Source organism: Desmodus rotundus, chromosome 5, assembly GCF_022682495.2.
Source record: "Desmodus rotundus isolate HL8 chromosome 5, HLdesRot8A.1, whole genome shotgun sequence".
In the NCBI taxonomy this organism is placed as follows: domain Eukaryota; kingdom Metazoa; phylum Chordata; class Mammalia; order Chiroptera; family Phyllostomidae; genus Desmodus; species Desmodus rotundus.
Genome location: NC_071391.1, coordinates 2533362 through 2550798, shown reverse-complemented (window position 1 = coordinate 2550798; position 17437 = coordinate 2533362). Strand labels below are relative to the sequence as shown.

At 59.0% G+C, this 17437-nt stretch overlaps 1 protein-coding gene across 9 annotated transcripts in view; it reads left to right on the top strand.

The window, feature by feature from the left end:
- The window catches only part of PPFIA1 (PTPRF interacting protein alpha 1), a 74840-nt gene extending 60081 nt beyond the window's left edge, over positions 1-14759 (top strand). For 2 of the 9 annotated variants that reach the window (XM_053924083.1, XM_053924076.1), the window contains 11 exons: positions 916-997; positions 1085-1285; positions 2663-2725; positions 3166-3192; positions 7542-7717; positions 7813-7910; positions 9280-9455; positions 10066-10134; positions 10989-11154; positions 13583-13652; positions 14369-14759. In XM_053924083.1, coding sequence (XP_053780058.1) covers positions 916-997; positions 1085-1285; positions 2663-2725; positions 3166-3192; positions 7542-7717; positions 7813-7910; positions 9280-9455; positions 10066-10134; positions 10989-11154; positions 13583-13641 — 1117 coding nt within the window. In that variant the 3' untranslated portion in view covers positions 13642-13652; positions 14369-14759. Of the gene's footprint in view, positions 1-915; positions 998-1084; positions 1286-2662; positions 2726-3165; positions 3193-7541; positions 7718-7812; positions 7911-9279; positions 9456-10065; positions 10135-10988; positions 11155-13579; positions 13653-14368 lie in introns of all 9 variants that reach the window. The other 7 variants (XM_053924078.1, XM_053924075.1, XM_053924084.1 and 4 more) reach the window with 4 other exon arrangements.
- Positions 14760-17437: the final 2678 nt, after the last annotated feature.

Sequence of the window (17437 nt, the reverse complement as noted above, 5' to 3'; positions counted from 1 at the left end):
GGGAAAGAGGCTTCGCAGAGCGTGGTGTCGTCTCTCGCGTGGCCACGCCGTCGGTAGGCGGAATCGTTTTTTCAAGTGCGTTCTATGGAGCAGACAAACGGGGGGCCTTCGCTGCGGCTCTCTGGGTTTCCGTCTGTGCATCTGCTGTCCTGTCCCTCCCCTGCGTGCCACCCTGCTGGGGCAGTTCAGCGCTGTCGATGGGCGTCCCACGCCGCACAGGGGACAGCTGTTGTTCTCCTCCCTGAAAGGTGGGGGGGATTTGATTACAGGATTTGGTCGATGGAGGGTTTGGGGAAGTTAATGGCAGGCCTGCAGGGGCCCCAGGGCCCGCCTGCCTTGCTGCCCTGCGGCGGTGGGCGTCGAGGAGGCACCTCGGGCCTGTCTGCCCTGGCGCGTGGACGGAAGTGGTTGGGGCACAAGTTTTCCGAAAGCACAGGTGACTCGATGTCAGGACTTTGCAAACACTGATTAGATAAGTGGCTGATACAACAGAAACAGCCCGAGTACAGTCCAGCCGTAGCCTGCTTGCCACGTCAGCCTGTCGCTCATGACAGCAGTCTGCGTTCCGTGCGCCGGTGAAGCCGAACGTTGGGGAGGGTCTCCCAGACGCAGCCTCCTCGTCATACCGGCCCCCTTCCCTCTTCCTGCTGTGTCTCCCGCCTCCTCGCCCAAGGGGAGTGGGGTCGGTTCTCCCTGGAGCCCCCTGCCTCCGAGGCTGAGTCAGTCGGCGTCTTGTCCGTCTCTCAGGCGGTGTGGCTTGGAGTGAACCGGCAGTAGGTGGAGGGGCCGAAAGACGGAGGGAAGGGGCGCGAGGCGTGCTCTCACCCCATGGAGCAGGTGAGGGGCTGCCCTCGGTCGGTGTGTTTTCTGTCCGTGTGCAGCAGGGACCTAACCTGAGTGTCTTGTCACTCGCAGGCATGAGCTGCTCGAGGAGGCCCGGCGACAAGGCTTACCTTTCGCTCAGTGGGACGGGCCGACCGTCGTCGTCTGGCTGGAGGTACCCCTTCCTCTCACCCGGGGCCGAGTGTGGTGTGGTGGGCGTGTGGTCCGCGCCTGACCCAGCCTTGACACTTCCTGTCCCCAGCTCTGGGTGGGGATGCCAGCCTGGTACGTGGCTGCGTGCCGGGCCAACGTGAAGAGCGGGGCCATCATGTCTGCGCTGTCGGACACGGAGATCCAGCGGGAGATCGGCATCAGCAACCCGCTGCACCGGCTGAAGCTGCGGCTGGCCATCCAGGAGATCATGTCGCTGACCAGCCCCTCGGCCCCGCCTACCTCCCGGACGGTACGTGCTGGGGGCACCTTCCAGGGAGGCACTCTGCCCCATTGCTGTCGCTCCTCCGGCTCCTCTCAGCACCCCCAGGGGTCCCCTGTGAAACCCCTGCCTTCAGAAGCACGATGACTTTTAACCTGTGGCGATTGGGCGGTGCAAGACGTTAGCTCGTGCTGTTACTACGGCCAGCTCGCTGCGGCGGCTCTGTGACACGGAGGGCGGGGCTCCTGAAAACCTGGAGACGCGATGGTCGCTTTTAGATGTCCGTCTGTGGAAAGCGGAGGGAGAGAGCTTAGGCCCCAGCTGCGTCATAGCCAGTGTTTCTCTGCTGGCGGGTGCAGCCCATCGGCCGATGCTTCCCACTGGGGGGCTGGAGCCGCTGGGCGCTCAGGGCGAAGCCGCCCACATGTGGGCAGGCGTGGGGAGACCACAAAAGTCCTTAACGGGGGTCCTCCTGGTTGGAATGGTGGAGAACTAACATAACGAGGTCGCCTGGGAGTTAAGTGCAGGCTCCGGTCCCTCTGCACTCAGTGCACTCTCAGGGGAACCTCGGGCCCTCGGATGGGCCTGTCTGCAGAGCCGGCCAGGGCCTGCCTCGGACTCCCGCTGCTCTGTGCTCAGGGCCCAGCGCGGTGTCTGTCCCATGTGTGCCTTTGGGAAAGGCTGCGTGCCGGACAGCAGCCCCGTGCTCTCGCTTGCTGCACAGACAGCGCTTTCCCCCGGGGCCCATCTGGTCCCTGTCCCCCGGTTTGGTAGTGGCCTTCCCAGAGACGCAGGTGCTGGGGCCGTGTTCCCGACGCTGTTCTAGAGCGTCTTGGTGACGGCAGCTCCTGACGGAGAGCGACGCAGAGTGCAGCCCTCCCAGGGGAGCCCCCGTGCACTGTGGGACCCGCACTGTGGGACCCGGGTGCGGCCTGCTCCTGCCTCTTGGGCCCCCCCCGCCCCGGGCGAGGCTGTCCAGGCCAAGAGGCTCCTCCTGCTGGGGCGCCAACTGAGCCAGCACCCCTCCCACGGTCTGCTTCTGTCTGGGGCCCTTGGTGCGCTCTGCCAGCTCCAGCCGCATTCCATGCGTTGAGCTGGTAGTCAGTGTTCAGAAGCCGAAAAGTGTTCCCTCTCTGTCGCCCACACACCGCAGGAGGTAAGCATGGCGGCCACACAGCAGTCACGGGCTCTGCTCCTCGTGCCGCTGACAGCGCAGTGCTCCTGAGGTGGGGCCGCTCTCAGGAGGGGCGAGCGGGGGTCCGTGTGCCCTCTTCCGTGAGGGCCTCTGAAATGAAGGTGGCCTCCAGCTGCTCCTTTCAAGTGCCCGAGGCTTACGTGTCTGCCACCTTTCTTCTTTGTCACTGCTTCCCTTGTCTTGGATGTGCTTGGTCACTGGGGTCGCCCTAGACCACAGGAAATGTCTGGCTAACGCATGAGGAGATGGAGACGCTCGCAGCCACGCCACAAACGGTCAGTCCCGTCGGCTCGCCGCCCCCAGGCGCCCCCACTCAGAGCCGCGCCAGAAGTGGCCTTTGGCGTCGGCTGTTCTGGATGAGCACGCCCTTGGGTGCTAGAGAAGTGGGGGCGGTGGCCTTTGCGTTTCGTGGATGGCAGACTGTTCGGAGCTGGTAGACCAGCTCACTGTAGAGTAGACCGGATTTTTGCTCCCTGGGGAGACACGCCCCCGCTGCGAGGGCCTGACCCCTGCGCTCTCCTCCCGCGGCTGTGCTGGCCGCGGGGTGCCTTCGTCTGCATGCGGAACGGGACCGGGGCTGTGCATGTGCTGTGCATGAGGCTTGGGCGCCCCGGAAGCCGTCACTCGCGCAGCGGCACCAAGTCGGCCTGTTCGCGTGCCTCCGCTCACCAGCACTAACGGTTGTGTTCTTTTGCATCCTAACCACGTAACCCAGGCGGATGAGGAGGGAAGCTGGGATCAGGTTGGAGACTTTCTATAATCTATTCTTCACTGTATGTACAGCAGCAAAAAGAATTGGAGTATGACAACTTGTAATTTACTTTTCTTGACATTTTTAGCATCTTAGTTAATTCAGAGAGTTGTCAGGGAGGTGAAGGCACCGGTCAGAGTGAAGCGCAGGACTCAGGAGTGCCGAGAGTGCGTCTCATGGACAACTTTGACCGTTCCCAGCGTTTCCCGGAGGGGTGCGTGGTGGTCACGCTCACGCACGTCCATCGCCACATGTCACAGACACTCTTACACGCAGTCCCGTGGCTTCAGCAGCTCCTGAGATGTGTGTCTCGGTCCCAGTGGGGCCACGCTAGTTGCGAGGTCTGCTGCTCTAAACCCGCATTCTGGCGTGTTTCCAGCGCTAGGAGGTCGGGGGACCACCTCTGTCTGTGGCGGGGTTCCATGAGCTTTTCTCCTCGGGGCAGTCTGGGAAACCAAGCCTCTTCCACCTGACACGTTCCCGAACCTTGGGCTGCCCAGCCTGCAGCCTGGGAAGCCCTGTCCCCGCTGTCGTGTGGCCTTGCCGGCACCGTGGCTTCCCGCGGGTGGCCACGCGCTGTGGACAGGCCGGTTTCCCGAGGTTCTGGTTGAAGGCCTTGCGGACAGGTCTCAAGGTTCGTTGCATACGTGAAGGAGCAAGAATTTTAAATTCAGACTTTCCTGATTACAAGTTGTCAGTTGAAACACCTGTTTCCCTCTTGTTTGAAACTCTTGTAGTAAAGCCAGCTTTCAGCAGAGGAGAGGAGACGCAATTCTCTGAGCCCGTGTCCCCCTCGTTTCTGTGCCGCTGCTCCAAATAAATGTCCCCGTTGGTCATTCGCCCAGTCAGTGGCCCCTCACAGGCCAGGCATGGCCATCAGCGAGTTAGAAAGGCACACTTTGTGGGTACTGGAGCGCCGGCCTGTTTCACGCTATGGGCAGCCATGTCTCACTTCACTGTGGAACTCCCCCACCAGAGCTCCGGCGTGCGCAGCAAAGCAGCCGGACCTTTGCTCTTTGCCATGGACCCCTGAGCAAGAGTGAGCTGAGCCAGGGACGCCAGGTCGGCCAATAGTCAGTCTCGGGCGCGAGTCGGGGTGGCTCGGCTTCTGGAGCAGAGGAAGGCAAAGGGGCCTCCTAGTGTCTGTGACACCGCCAGGTGCGGCCGTCCTTCCCGTGCTGAGCCCAGCGGCCAGCTCTGGAGCCAGGGGCAAGTGTGAGGTGCCCTTGGCCCCGGGGGAGGAACACAGCAAGATGTGGTCAGAGCCACCGACGCTCCGGTCAGTGGGTAGCTTCAGAGTGTGTCTGCGAGACCGCTGCTCGCTAGAAGCGTGGCCGTGGACGGGACAGCCGTGGTCCCTGCTGGCGTCCCCCAGTTTACAGGGCTCCACAAACTGCACTGAGGCTGTGCCACTTCGTGGTGGAAGCAGTGTCCTGGGCTGCTGCGGTCTCCCTCGCCCACAGGTCTCTGACCGTGAGACAGCCCTGCTGAGTGCGCTGCCCAGGAGCTGGGCTGCGGCCCCGGGGACCCGGTCTCCCCAGGGTCGGCCTGGCCCTCCCCCGAGCTCCCGTTACCGACCACAGAGAAGTGTGCGGAGAGGAGAGAGTGAGGAGACGCGCGTGAAATGGGCTCTGCTCCCAGAGAATTTCCCACTTAGAAATGTCTTTGCGTTTTGTGTCCATTTAAGAATACGCAGTACATGTAAGAAAGGAATACCAGGCATTCACACTCCTAAGTGTCTGGCCTGCGGGGTGAGAGTGAGGCCCAAAAGGTGTCCCGAAGTGTTCGCTGTGTCCCTCAGCCACGGCTGCGTAGAGCAAACCGGGAGAGTTTGCGCGTCCTTGTTGGAGGGTGAGCCGCCCTCCCGGAGGGGCAGCAGGCGGGCTGAGAGGCCGGGCTCTCCAGACAGGACGCAGTGGCGCGCAGGGTCCTATCTCTGCGGGCTCTGCGACACACGGCTTCTCGGAGTGAGGCCGCCACTCCAGCTTTGCTGTCTGTGCTTGTGCACACCCCCGCTCTTCCCTCCTTCCCTGGGCGGAGCTTGCACGGACTCTGTTAGATCCATCCCTACGGAGCTCCTGGCATTGTAAATGGTGTTTTGAAAACGCCAGTTTCCAGTTTATTTCTCGTGTTGACCTTGGGTCCTGCAGACTGACCGATGGCAGCTCAGTGCTGGCGGTGGCTCTGCAGGCTCCTTTCTGTGCTATTGGCCAGCTCGTGGTTCCTCACCATCCACAGGCCGGGTCCCTGTCCCCACCGTGCGCTGGGTGCAAGGCCAGGTGGAGTGACGGACATCCCTCCTCTGCTCCCGCTCTTGGGGAGGGAGGACTGCTGGGACGGTAGCCGCCCTGCACCCAGGGAGACGCCCCCTATCCCACGGAGGCAGTCTCTCCCACTCTGAGAAGGCCGAGGCCCCTGGAAAGGCAGGGCGGGTCTCGCCAGCGCCGCCCTCGCCTGCTGAGATGATGCTGTGCTCTTTCTTTTCCGTCCGTTGGTGCGGAGAGTTCCACGGCTTTCCAGTGCTGACCCAACGTTCAGTCCCTAAGGGAAGCTCCACTTGTCCTATCTTATTCTTCCGACGTTTCTTTGCTGTGCCTGTGCTTTGTAAGGAAACTTACACCGGTGTGAGGGGTATTGGTCCGTAGTTTTCTTGTGACCGTCGTCGGGTTTGAGTCCAGGACCTGCCGGTCTCGTGGAACGCGTGTGGCGTCTCCTTCCTCTCTCGGGATGCCGTGTGTGGCATCGCTGGGTTTTCGTGAATGAGTGGCAGCGTTCACCAGCGAAGCCCTTCGGGTAGAGGTTTGGTCTGGGAGGAGGTTTGCGCCCACAAACGTGCATTCCGATGGACACAGGTCATCGGCTGCTTACTGAGCGGCTTTCAGAGAGTGTCTTTCCAGAAACTTGCCGCTTCCTCTGAGCTGCTCACAGTGGCGCAGTCTTCCCCTGTTATCCCTTCAGGGTCTGTAGGTCCGCACCTGTACCCCGTTCTTGTCTTTTTGTAGTCGAGTGCAGAGACAGGAAGGGAGAAAGAAGGGAACACCGACTGGTCGTCCCGCTCACTGTCGCATGCACCGGTGGATTCTGGTCTGGGCCCTGCCCGGGGCGCGAACCCGCAGCCTCGGTGCGCAGGGACGGCGCTCCAGCCCCCTTCGCCGCCAGGCCAGGGCCCCTCTCATCCTTAATGTCAGCGCCCTGTCCTCTCCTATGTCTGCGTTACTCTGGTGGAGGGCGGAACGACCGTGTTGACGGCTGTGAAGAACCAGGCCTCAGCTTCATTTTCAGTCTTTCTGATTCCCGTTTCACTGGTTTCTGCTCTTTTAGTTGTGGATTTCATTTACTTTCTTCAAGTTTCTTAAGGTAGACCTTTCTTCCTTTGTGTCGTAACTAATACTATAAATTTGCCTCGCGGCACTGCTTTAGCTTTTAAATATGTTCTCACTCATTCAATCAATATATTTTCTCATTGCCCTTAGGATTTCTTCTTTGACAGTTGGGTTATTGATACCTTTTTATTATTGATTTCTAATTTGATTCCTTTGAGGTCAGAGAACATAGTTTGTATTATTGAATTCTCTTTATGTACAGAGGCTTGTCTGCCTTGGGGACCTTGGGGAGCCCCTACGCACTTGTCATTGTGGGGGCGCTACCAAATGTCCGTCGGGCCGGGGTGGTGGTGCCGTGGGGCTCCCACACCCTTCCTGAGGGTGGGGGCACTTCCTCCTTCAGGGCCGGGCCATGGGGAGAGGGGCCTGGGGCCATCCTACTGGGCCCGGGCGCTTGTCTGCTCCTCCTTCCAGCCCATCAACTCTTGCTCTTCTCTCTCCTTTTGATACTATTTTAACTCACTTTTTTAACTGGTTTTGAAATTAACATAATAAGTTTCATTAAGGAAATTTAGGGGGGGGGGTGTTAAGAATAAAATTAAAACCAGCTGCAGAGATGTTTAATGATGGAGTTGGGTTGGTCCTTCAAACTTGTTCATGAGCCGCGGCCATCTCCGGCGTTGCGTCGTTGTACGCGACGCTGTCCCAGAGCGGCGGCCGGCGGCCAGTCCCGGTGCTGCCCTGGTGCGGTAGGCAGGTTAAGTTTGTAAGCGCAGACGAGTGGCAGGTGTCTGATCACGTGATTCTTTCCGTGTCAAGTTTTACTAGCAAATTGGAAAGGGAGTTAATAGGAGAGCAAACTATTTGGAAATTATGAAGAAGACTGTCGTCCGCAGGGTAGTTGAGACTTCGGGACTGAGTCATAGAGTAGACACCCAGTTTCAGGGTGTGTGAGCTGCTCTTGGGGCCCCTCCCACGGGTCCCTCTGAACTGACCGTCCCCAATCGTTGAAAGCAGACGCTCGCCTACGGGGACATGAACCACGAGTGGATCGGCAACGAGTGGCTGCCCAGCCTGGGCCTCCCGCAGTACCGCAGCTACTTCATGGAGTGCCTGGTGGACGCGCGCATGCTGGACCACCTGGCCAAGAAGGACCTGCGCGGGCAGCTCAAGATGGTGGACAGCTTCCACAGGTGCGCCGGCCGCGGCCTCCTGCTCGGCGGGGCCTTCGGGCTGTTGCCGTGTCTGATCGCTTTTAACGGTTATCATTATTTTTTTTAATAAATAGAAACAGTTTCCAGTGTGGAATTATGTGCCTGCGAAGGTTAAATTATGACCGAAAAGAACTGGAAAGAAAAAGAGAAGAAAGCCAGAACGAAATAAAAGGCTAGTACATTATGTCTAATTGATTTAGCTTCTCTCTGCTTCCCAGTGGGTCGCAGCCTCCTCGATTTCCTGTTTGAAACACAATCGGGAAAGGCTCTAAGTGGAGGGGTGGCGTCGTTCGGGGGGTGGGTGAGTCGGGGCCTTTCAAGTTCTCGGGGCGGCCTGGTTCCCTGTGCTGGCCCGAGGTATGTGCCCTGCGGTTCGCTGGCTCTGCGGCCACAGGCGCCTTGTCACTTGGAAGCGCTGTCAGCGCCCCAGGGCAGGGTGGGCAAGAGCCTGCTCTTGTCGCTCACCAGGCTGAGGGGTGAGTGCCGCTCCAGCCTCGGACCCAAGGACTGAAGCACAGGACTGAGCGGGGCCCTGCTGCCTGGGTCGAGGGGGCAGCGTGGAGCGGACCCGTCAGCAGGGCTGGAGGGCGCAGTGGGGGGAAGGCAGAGGCATTTCCCGAGGGAAGCAGGTGGGGAGGGGAGACCAGGGCGCTCCTCCGTTCTGGGTTAATTGATTTAACCCTCATCACAGCCCTGTAAGGGCTGCTGTCCCCAGCTCTTCCTGAGGAAGAAACGGAGGTTGAAAGTGTATGTGGGGACATGGTGTGGAAGGGACAGTCTAGCCATGTGTGAGTTAATGTGGGCCCCGGGCGCAGCCGCGAGCTGGCATGTACTCTGTGTGGGTCCCGTGTCCACCACAGGCTTCAGGACTCAACGTGGGTGAGCCTGTCTCCCCCTTCTCCCTGCCCACTTCCCGTGTTTCACAGTTGGCAAAAGCTGCCTTTGAACGTAGTGGGCGATCATCTCTGTGTTTTAGAGGGGTTTTTAGAGTGAGTTTAGTGATTATTGTTTTGCATAAGATCTGTCCCCCAAATTTCTAGTGCACTAGAGAGTATCTTCAAGTTTCTCTCTTTTTAAAACGAGATGAGAGAAAAGGCTTCAGGACCACAGGTGAGAGGCTTGAGCTGCGCCAAGCGAGGTGTGTACTGGGCGGACCCTGTGGCGACGGAGGAATCTTTCCTGTGTCCTCGGTGTGAGCCGCGTGGGCCCCTGCTGGGCGCGCAAACCCTTGTCTGTCCTGTTGGCGTCCACTCCCGGGAGCCGCCCTTTTCTGTCCTCTGGACGTCAGATGTGCGGAACAGCTGCCCTCGGGTCACTGAAGATCAGGTGCTGAGGGGAGGCCTCCTGAGCCTGGAGGCCCGCCAGGCGCCAGTGTCTCGGGGCAGCAGGCGGCTGTCATCACTGCGCAGCGTTTGCGCTTGCGTGCGGCCAGGGTCTGAAGGGCCCACGTCAGTGTAGGAGTCCTTGCCCTGTGCTCCGGGGGACGTGCGGTGAAGACAGCCTCCGGAGGTCACTGGTGTCCCTGTGTCTGTCCCCCGCAGACGTGCTCGTGTGGAGCAACGACCGTGTGATCCGCTGGGTGCTGTCCATCGGTCTGAAAGAGTACGCCAACAACCTCCTGGAGAGTGGGGTGCACGGCGCGCTCATGGCCTTGGACGAGACCTTCGACTTCAGCGTGCTGGCCCTGCTGTTGCAGATCCCCACGCAGAACACCCAGGTAACGCCTGCCCGGGCCTCCGCCCTGCCCGGGCCTCCGCCCCGCCCGGGCCCTGGCTCTCGGGCCGAGATGCCCCTCGAGGGGTTTGCGTGGGGGCAGAACAGACCAACTCCGCAGACAGCTCGCTGTGTCTTTCTGTGCCTTACGCGCAATGCGATGACTCGGCGGGACTCAGCTCTTGCTGTTTTTGTCGGTCCTGCTCTGGTTTCTGTGGCAATTGTGAGAGTCTCGTGAGAAACAGAACAACAGGACCCTTGTCACTCCGCACGCGCACCTGAGCTGCATCAGTCCTGTTCTCCAGTGGGAGGGGGACTGCTCCTGGGCTCGCCCTTTCTGACCCGAGGGCTCATTTCAGAAGCAGGAAAGGTTTTCTTCGGCAGAAGATCGTATGTCCTTTGCCCATCCGCCCCACACCCCCTGCCAGCACCAGCCCGCACAGCGTGCTTTTTTGAATGCCGTTTCCAAGGGACCACGGGCCCCACGTTGAAGCCCTGGCTCAGGGCACTCAGCTCTTTACAGGGGTTTTTTAAGTCCTGGCTGGAAGAGCAGTTGTGACGCGTTGACGTCCTACAGGTCAGACTGGGGTCTGGGTGTTGCTTTGTGGTTGCAGGCGCGAGCTGTCCTGGAAAGAGAGTTTAACAACCTTTTGGTCCTGGGGACTGACCGACGGTTCAGTGAAGTAAGTTTCCAGCCTGACGCCTTTTGAACCCGCATGCACTGCCCGTCCCTGCGTGAGCCTCCGAGGGAGGCAGCGTACCCTCCCTGATGGGGGTGGTTTCACTGTATAGGCCGGGCTTGGTTCTTGAGATGTCTTTAACAAATGAGCTGTTAAGAAACTACTTTCACTAAGGTAGGGTTTTGTTTTTAATTTTTGCTATTTAAGTTTTGATACCCCTCTGAAATGTTTTTCATAAAACAGCGGTCATGGCCTGAGACCGGAGTTCTGTCCCTCAGCTGCACAGTGGGGACAGCTGGCTGTCCTGTCCCAGTGCGGGCCCCTGAGCTTTGGGAGGCTGTTGCGGAAGTCCATTAAGAAAACCAAAAACGTTAATTCCTCCTTCTACAAAACCCTGACCCATTCATTCCTACACTGGAATTTATTGCTCTCTTCATTGGCTGTTAAGAAAATTTGAGTCGGTAGCACTTGCTGGCTGTCCCAGTGTAAGACAGTTATTTACAGCTGGACAGTTACTTGTAGAGAAGTGACAAGACCTTCTCTCTCAGGAAGGAGGTGGTTCTTGCCAGACGAGAAGTGAGAAGTTGAGGTGTGGTGACAGAGAGGAGGAGGGTGTCCCGGTGGCCAGGACCGCCCCAGTTCTCGCCCCATCAGAGCTGCCCTGGGCGCCACCCCAGGGCCCTGCATCTGGGCCCCCGAGGAGTCGGGAAGTCACGGGGCCGTCAAGCCGGGTTTACAGACAAGTGACCGAAAAAGGGACCATGAGTTCGGCCATCAGTGTGAAGGGCTGGTAACCCGACTGTGCCTTCTCGTCCTTGACTGCATGGTTATTTGGTCTCTGTCCTTCAATGTCCCAGGAAGACGACAAAAGCTTCAGGAGAGCCCCTTCCTGGAGGAAAAAGTTCAGACCAAAGGATGTGCGTGGCTTGGCAGCCGGCTCAGCAGAGACTCTCCCCGCAAACTTCCGGGTCCCCTCCTCGCTGTCCTCGCCCTCCATGCAGCCAAAGAAGATGCAGCTGGACGGTACGTGGGCCTCACGCTGCCCAGCCCCCTATGGGCAGCCGGAGCCGCTGGCGCCTGCAGCGTGATCCAGAATGGCCTGTTGAAGGCGTTACGAGGTTTTTGAGTCCTGTTGCATGCCCGGGCTTAAATGTCTTAAAATTAACCCTAATGTCTGTTTATAAAAGTTTAACAGTAACAGAGATTTTTTGAAGTTTCCTCTGGTGGAATGTTCCTGTTCTTCCAACTGATGCCGCTGCTCACTGCGTGTCCTCGGTGCACTGGGCGGCCCCACCCTCGTAGAGATAGGTGTGTGGTGGCCTCTCACCCTTCCCTGACACACAGGTCCTCCCCGCACTGGGACGGGGGCCGAGTCCCCGTCCAGGAGCTCTGCCTCTGCTTTCTGGCTCCGTTCCTGCTGTGACCCGCTCGTGTCACTCTGTGTCAGGGACAGAGACGAGCACAGAAGCGACCCTCACGGTCGTCCCTGGGTGGCAGCCAGGCCTGTGGCTTGGCCTCAGACAGCTCTGTGCTCTGAGGACAGCGCTGGTGACAAGCTGGCTGTGGTTTACCCACAGGCCTCTCGGCTTTGGCTGCCCCCACTTGACGGCAGGCAGGGTCTGCCTCTGCCACTTTGGGGTGCCGGCCTGGAGCGATGGTTAAACAGGCCATCCCGTCACTCCCCTGGAACGTGTCCGGCCTGGCACGGCCACTGTGGTCACGTTCCTGTCACAAGGGCCTCTGCTCTCAGGAGTAGGCCCCAGAAGGCCACACATGGCACCGGTGGGGGTTTTGCCGTTTGTCACGGTACCAGCCCCTCCCGGGAGTGGTTTGGAGGGTCGGCCTCACTTGCCCGCGAGAAGAGAAGAGCATGTTTCCGTGGAGCCTGTGTGGCCCCGGACGCCTGTGCCGAGGGGCTCACAGGGCAGCGGCTTCATGCAGAAGCTGCGTCTCTGGCAGAGCTCAGTGATGTGCTTAATGAGGGGAAGCCAGTAACTTTTTGAAAAGTACTAGCTTTCTTTTAAGGAGTACACAGATAACACTTGCAAATTTTATCTGTTACTTAGCCTTCTGCTTATTGGTCTGAGTGCTCCCTTAGTTTCCACATCGCTTCGTTTCCGTTCTCCTCATCACACCTCCCGTCTTCCTGCTCGGTGGTACCAGCAGTGTTGAGACTAGAGTGCAGCCTGATCGGAAACGTTTCTGGAGTCCTGGCCAGCGCAGTTCAGGTGGTCGGAGCCTCGTCCTGTAGCTGGAAGTTCGAAGGTTCACTCCTGGTCACGGCCCACGCCCAGATTGTGGGCTCCGTCCCGTCGGGGCGCGTACAGGAGCCAGCCAGTCGGTGCTTCTCTTGCACCCATGTTTCTCTCTCTCTTTCCTCCTTTCTCCCTGTCTCTCTGAAAGCAGTGGGGAAAAGTGTTCTTGGGTAAAGATAAAAACGTGTGTGTGTGTGTGTGTGTGTGTGTTCCTAGGAAAAGGTATAGGGAGTGTATTGTGTGGAAGATGCCTTCCTACCCTGTATGGTAAGTAAGGCATAAACCCGGTAATGTGGACTGTGTCCGTGGCTTTTAAATAAGTGTGCGGGGTGAGTGCAGCGGCCTCCTGGGCTCCTAGAACTGGGCCTGTAGAGCTGGCCACTCCCGCCAGCAGCCCCAGCGGTCTCAACGTCCTTTCCTGACCCACGGTAGAACGCCCGTGATGGGTGTTCCCGGTGTGCCCGACAGATGTGTGGCTAGGACCATGGCCCCGCCACACAGCTTCCTGTGTGGTCCATAGCGGATCCTGGTGCACGTCTGCTGGGCCTGCGGTGCGTGTGTCTCTGCCAGCCAGTTGGGGAGCGCACTGTCTCCCCTAGAAACTGGGACTGGGCTTCGGTCTCCCTGATTTGCCATTGTCCTCTAGCCCTTGCCCCAAAACCACAGCCCTGAGGCCCCTTAGACTGCTCGTGAGGCCTCGCAGGGGAGAGCATGTGTGGAGAGGGGGCTGGGCAGGGTCCCTCCCCTCTCCGGTCCGCTCTCATGCCACCCCTGAGTCTGCACCCCCTCCTCCCATCCCCGATCTGACAGAGCCCGAGTGTGAGGCTGAGGAGGGCCGATTGCTCTGCTCCCCCTGACAGTCCGGGAGAGACCAGGCCCCACAATGAGCAGCTGCCACGTGCAGAGACGCGCATGGTGACACTGTCTTACACCTGTGGGCGCCTCGTGGCTCTTCTGCAGTTAACTGGCGTGACTCCCAGGGCTGCTCGGGAGGTGGGGTGCCACTTGGGGGCCCTGTGCTTGGCGACCCCTGGGTGGTCTCTTGGCTCGTCCAGCCGCACTCTGAGCACCCTCGGAGCCCTCGGCAGGTGCTGCGGTAGGTGTGCGCGCGTGCGCCCGGGCCTCTTGTGTCGGCTGAACTAACTGCATGCTGTGTTTGCACGCTCTCCCCTCCCCCTCCGCGGGTGTCGCAGCAGGCAGTGTGTCGGGGACGCAGCGGCTGGACTCCGCGACAGTCAGGACGTACTCCTGCTGAGGCCCCTGCGGGTGAGTAGAGAGCGGTGTGTCGCCCCGCAGCCAGCGTGGAGTGCGGCGTGGCGGCCAGGCAGCGCCACTGGCTGCGGTAACCCAGGGAGCGAAGACAGCAGACGCACGGCCGCTGCGCACCCGCTAAGGGGACTCTGGTGTCGTGTGCTTGCAGGCAACCGGAGGGGCCAGCGCACCCTCGTTTTCTGAGGGGACAAAGTGCACCCCCACTTTGTCTTTAAACCTGGACCGCTGGCCCCTTTCCCGCGTCTGCTAGTGTCCTGTGGGGTGGGGAGGCAGACGCTGCCGCCACGCGCTCAGAGCACCAGGCTCCGGCCTGGGCACTGTGGCATGGGGGTGAGTGCCGATTTAGTCCCCGCACCTCCGTGCTGGAGGGCTCTGCGTGGGTACACAGTCTCGAGCGAGACGAGTGACAGAACTGCGCTGCCGTCACCAAGATGAGCTCCTGAGGGGCCCGCCGCCCTGTGGGCTCGGGGGTGCTGCTCTGCGCTGCTGTCCTGTGTCAGCCGGAGTAGTGCGTTGGACTTGTCTTCTTTTTTAATTGGCGACTTTTGGACAAAATTTAGTCAAGGAGCATCCTTGGTGACACGCAGCCCTTGCTGTTTTGTGAGCCTGGTTGGAGCACTGTGGCGGCGGCAGCCTGCGCGCTGGGGCGGGGCGTCGCGGGCCACTCCTCCCAGCGGGCGCGCTCACACCGCCTCCCTGTTTCCTTCCAGTTTACCCGCACTACTTCTACAGGTGACGCGCGCGGCTCAGCGGATCTGCAGCCTGCTCGTACTTGTTATATGGACCCTGAGATATTTTATTACAGAGTTTTTAATTAGTGACTCCCGTAAAGAAAATATTTTAGAATTTAATGTTTCTTATATTTATGTAAACTTATGCCTTCATTTATATAGTTACTTACTTTTTCATGTATATCCAGGCTATAAATATCCTTTCAAGTCAATTCTTGTTCTTACGTCTAATTTTAGTCTCTCAGATGAATGTACTGTAATGCTTGTATGTATAAATCCTATGGACAAACACAGGGCTTTTGTAAATTATGCATTTACTGTAATTATCATTGCTTAATTTTTTAATAATAAACCACGACAGAGCAAAGGATTTTACCGCGTTTGTAAAATCATCCCGACCCAGTGCATCGTCCTCTTGGAACGTAACCTCGCTACATAACAATCACTCTGTAACGCACAGGCCTGATTTCCAGCAGTTACTGCTGGACTTTAAGGCTGACCTTACTGTACTTTGTGAAGAAATGCTTTACCCGCAGCGTGAACACATCTGGTGTCAGACCAGCTTCTCGCCTGGACTGTGACAGCGTTACCAGGATACCAGCGCCATCATGCGGCCCGGCTCGTCCCCCCCAGCTGGCTCTGCGGACTGGCAGGGCTCGCGTCAGTGACGGGCTGAAGCTGCGAGCCAGGGCAGGTCTCAGCTGTACGAGAAGCAGCAGGTTGGGGAGCCTGGGGCCTCTGCTCTCCCCGCAGACCCCCGTGTGAGGACCAGCCCCAGAGGGATGCACGGTCAACGCAGAGGCCTCGGGGCGCAGAGGGGACTCAGGAGATCCTGAGAATAATAAAGGCCTTACTTTTTTTAAATCACCTTTTTACATTTGTTTGAAAACATGTTTTAAGGATGGACCCAGTCATATGTTTTTAGATTTTATGATGTAGCCGTTTCGGATGGTCCGAGTGGCCAGGTGGCACTTTTACTTTCTAAGCGGTGAGTTGAAGCCAGCGGGGCGGCGTGCAGACCACGGCACCTTCGTCCTCGTGCAGCCACAGCAGGGACAGACGGACACGTGTCTTCACATGTGCTTTCCGCTTCCAGGGCTTGTACAACTCACCAGTCACCTCTGTTTTTCTATTAATCCTTTGTGAACTTCCTGATTCTGTAACAAAGTGTACAGCCTACTTTTGAATCCTTTTTGTCACAGTGTTATTTATTGCTTTCTTTTAATAAAGTACTGAGGAGTTCCCACTGCCACTCCAGAGCCAGAGCCGGCTGTCACCGCGCTGTGAAGAGCGGCCGTCTGCTCCGGGCTGGCGCATAGGTGCCCTGTCCCCAGGAGGAAATCTCATGATGGGATAAAAAAGGTGGAGGGTGGAAGTAGGGCCAGGTATCATCCACAGGAAGGCCAGGTGGTCCCTGCCCCCAGCTCTGGGGGCCCAGATGTGGTCCCATTGGTCCTGGCAGGAGCCCGGCCCTGACGTAGGCCGCCGTCCACAGACAGGTGGCTGAGGGCAGTTCTCCGTGGCCGAGAAAACTGGGGAGAGAGCGTGTGCACACCCGTCTCCGCTCACCCCTGCACAATCGCACGGTGGCACCTGAGCTCTGTTCTTCCTGATGTGTGGCCCCTGGGAACCAGGGAGCCTGCTGTTCTGACAGTGCAAAGCAGTTCCTGAGTCGCGTGCCCATGCAGCGTGGCAGCGGGGCGGGAGTGTGCCCCTGGCCCACCCCCTGGGAAGGGCTGCAAGCTGCCTCCCCATGGGGCACTGGGCACTGTGGGTGGTGGGGAGGGCAGTGCGGGGGCTGCTGATGCTTTGGCCGAATGGGCAGTGTGTCCCTTCCTCCCCAGCGCATCTTCAGGTCTGGGGACGCACAAAGCTGGTGGCTGGCGTTCCCCTCCTCCCAGGGGTGTGTTGGGTGGGCACTGGTCTGGTCGCCTTGGTTCCATGCTCCCGTCTGTCCCTCCAGAGCTGCCGGACTTCTCTACGGAAGGACGCAGGCTTGCTTTACGTGGTTGACGCGTTCCGGCTCGTTTCTGTCGGGGCTCAGCCCCCAGGGAACCAAGTGCTTTGCACTCTGGCCCCTGCGCGTGCCCAGCTTCCGGTTCAAAGCGGGGGCGCCTCACTTGGGGTATCTTCCAGTTCTCAGAGCTAGGGCAGGGGTGAGGTTGAAAGCCGCGGAGTGCTTCCCGGCCTCGTCCCCTGATGTGTGGCTTTGCCTGACTGAGGCCAGGCCAGCCTGGGGTGCACCACCGCTCCTGGAACAAGCACGTCAGCAAACACGCCATCATTGTGTCGCTAACATGCATGCGCTTCCTTAAAACTTGATTCTGTGATTTCGCTGATGCTTTTAAAAAGTCCATTGAGAAAAACCCAGACGGTAAGATGTCCCGAGGTTTTGCTTGTCTGGGGTCACTCGCTAGCCATCCCCTGTAGGCCTGCTTGTCTCATTACCTGTCCTGGGCCTGCCCGGAGCAGGGTGGGACAGCCCCCGAGGGCCGCTGTGATCATGCTGGGGTGGCCCCTCCCACCAGGAAAGCCCTGGTCAGGCTCTTCACCACGGGGTTGCTGTGCTGAGGTTTCTCGACTCCAGTTTCACATTGTCCCTCTTAAGGAAAGTGTGGGGTTGGGGTTCTGTTCTTTGGTATCTGCTCCCTAAGTCCTGTCCCAGTCCAGGGACGGGCCAGGCCCGGGTCCCCGGGTCCTTGACAGACAGGAGGGTGATGTCCACCTGCGGCTTTTGCTGCTGGTGGGACTACCGGCGCGTCAGTGCGTTTCTGAGAGTCTCAGACCCTTGTTTCCTTAGCTGAACTCCTTGGTGAGACTGAGCAGCTGGTGATTTTGCTCGCTTGTGTCCTTGACCCTGTGCACCTTCGCAAGGGCTGCTGTTAGCACACTTGGCCCGCCCACTGCAGTCACACACTATGGGGAGAAGGCAGGGTTGGTTCCCCGGAGGCTCTGGGGTGGGCGCCGTCCGTGCCTTTCTCCAGCTTTAGACGGTGGCTACTTGCCTCCAGTCTCTGCCTCTGCCTTCACGTGGTCTGTCCTCAGTGT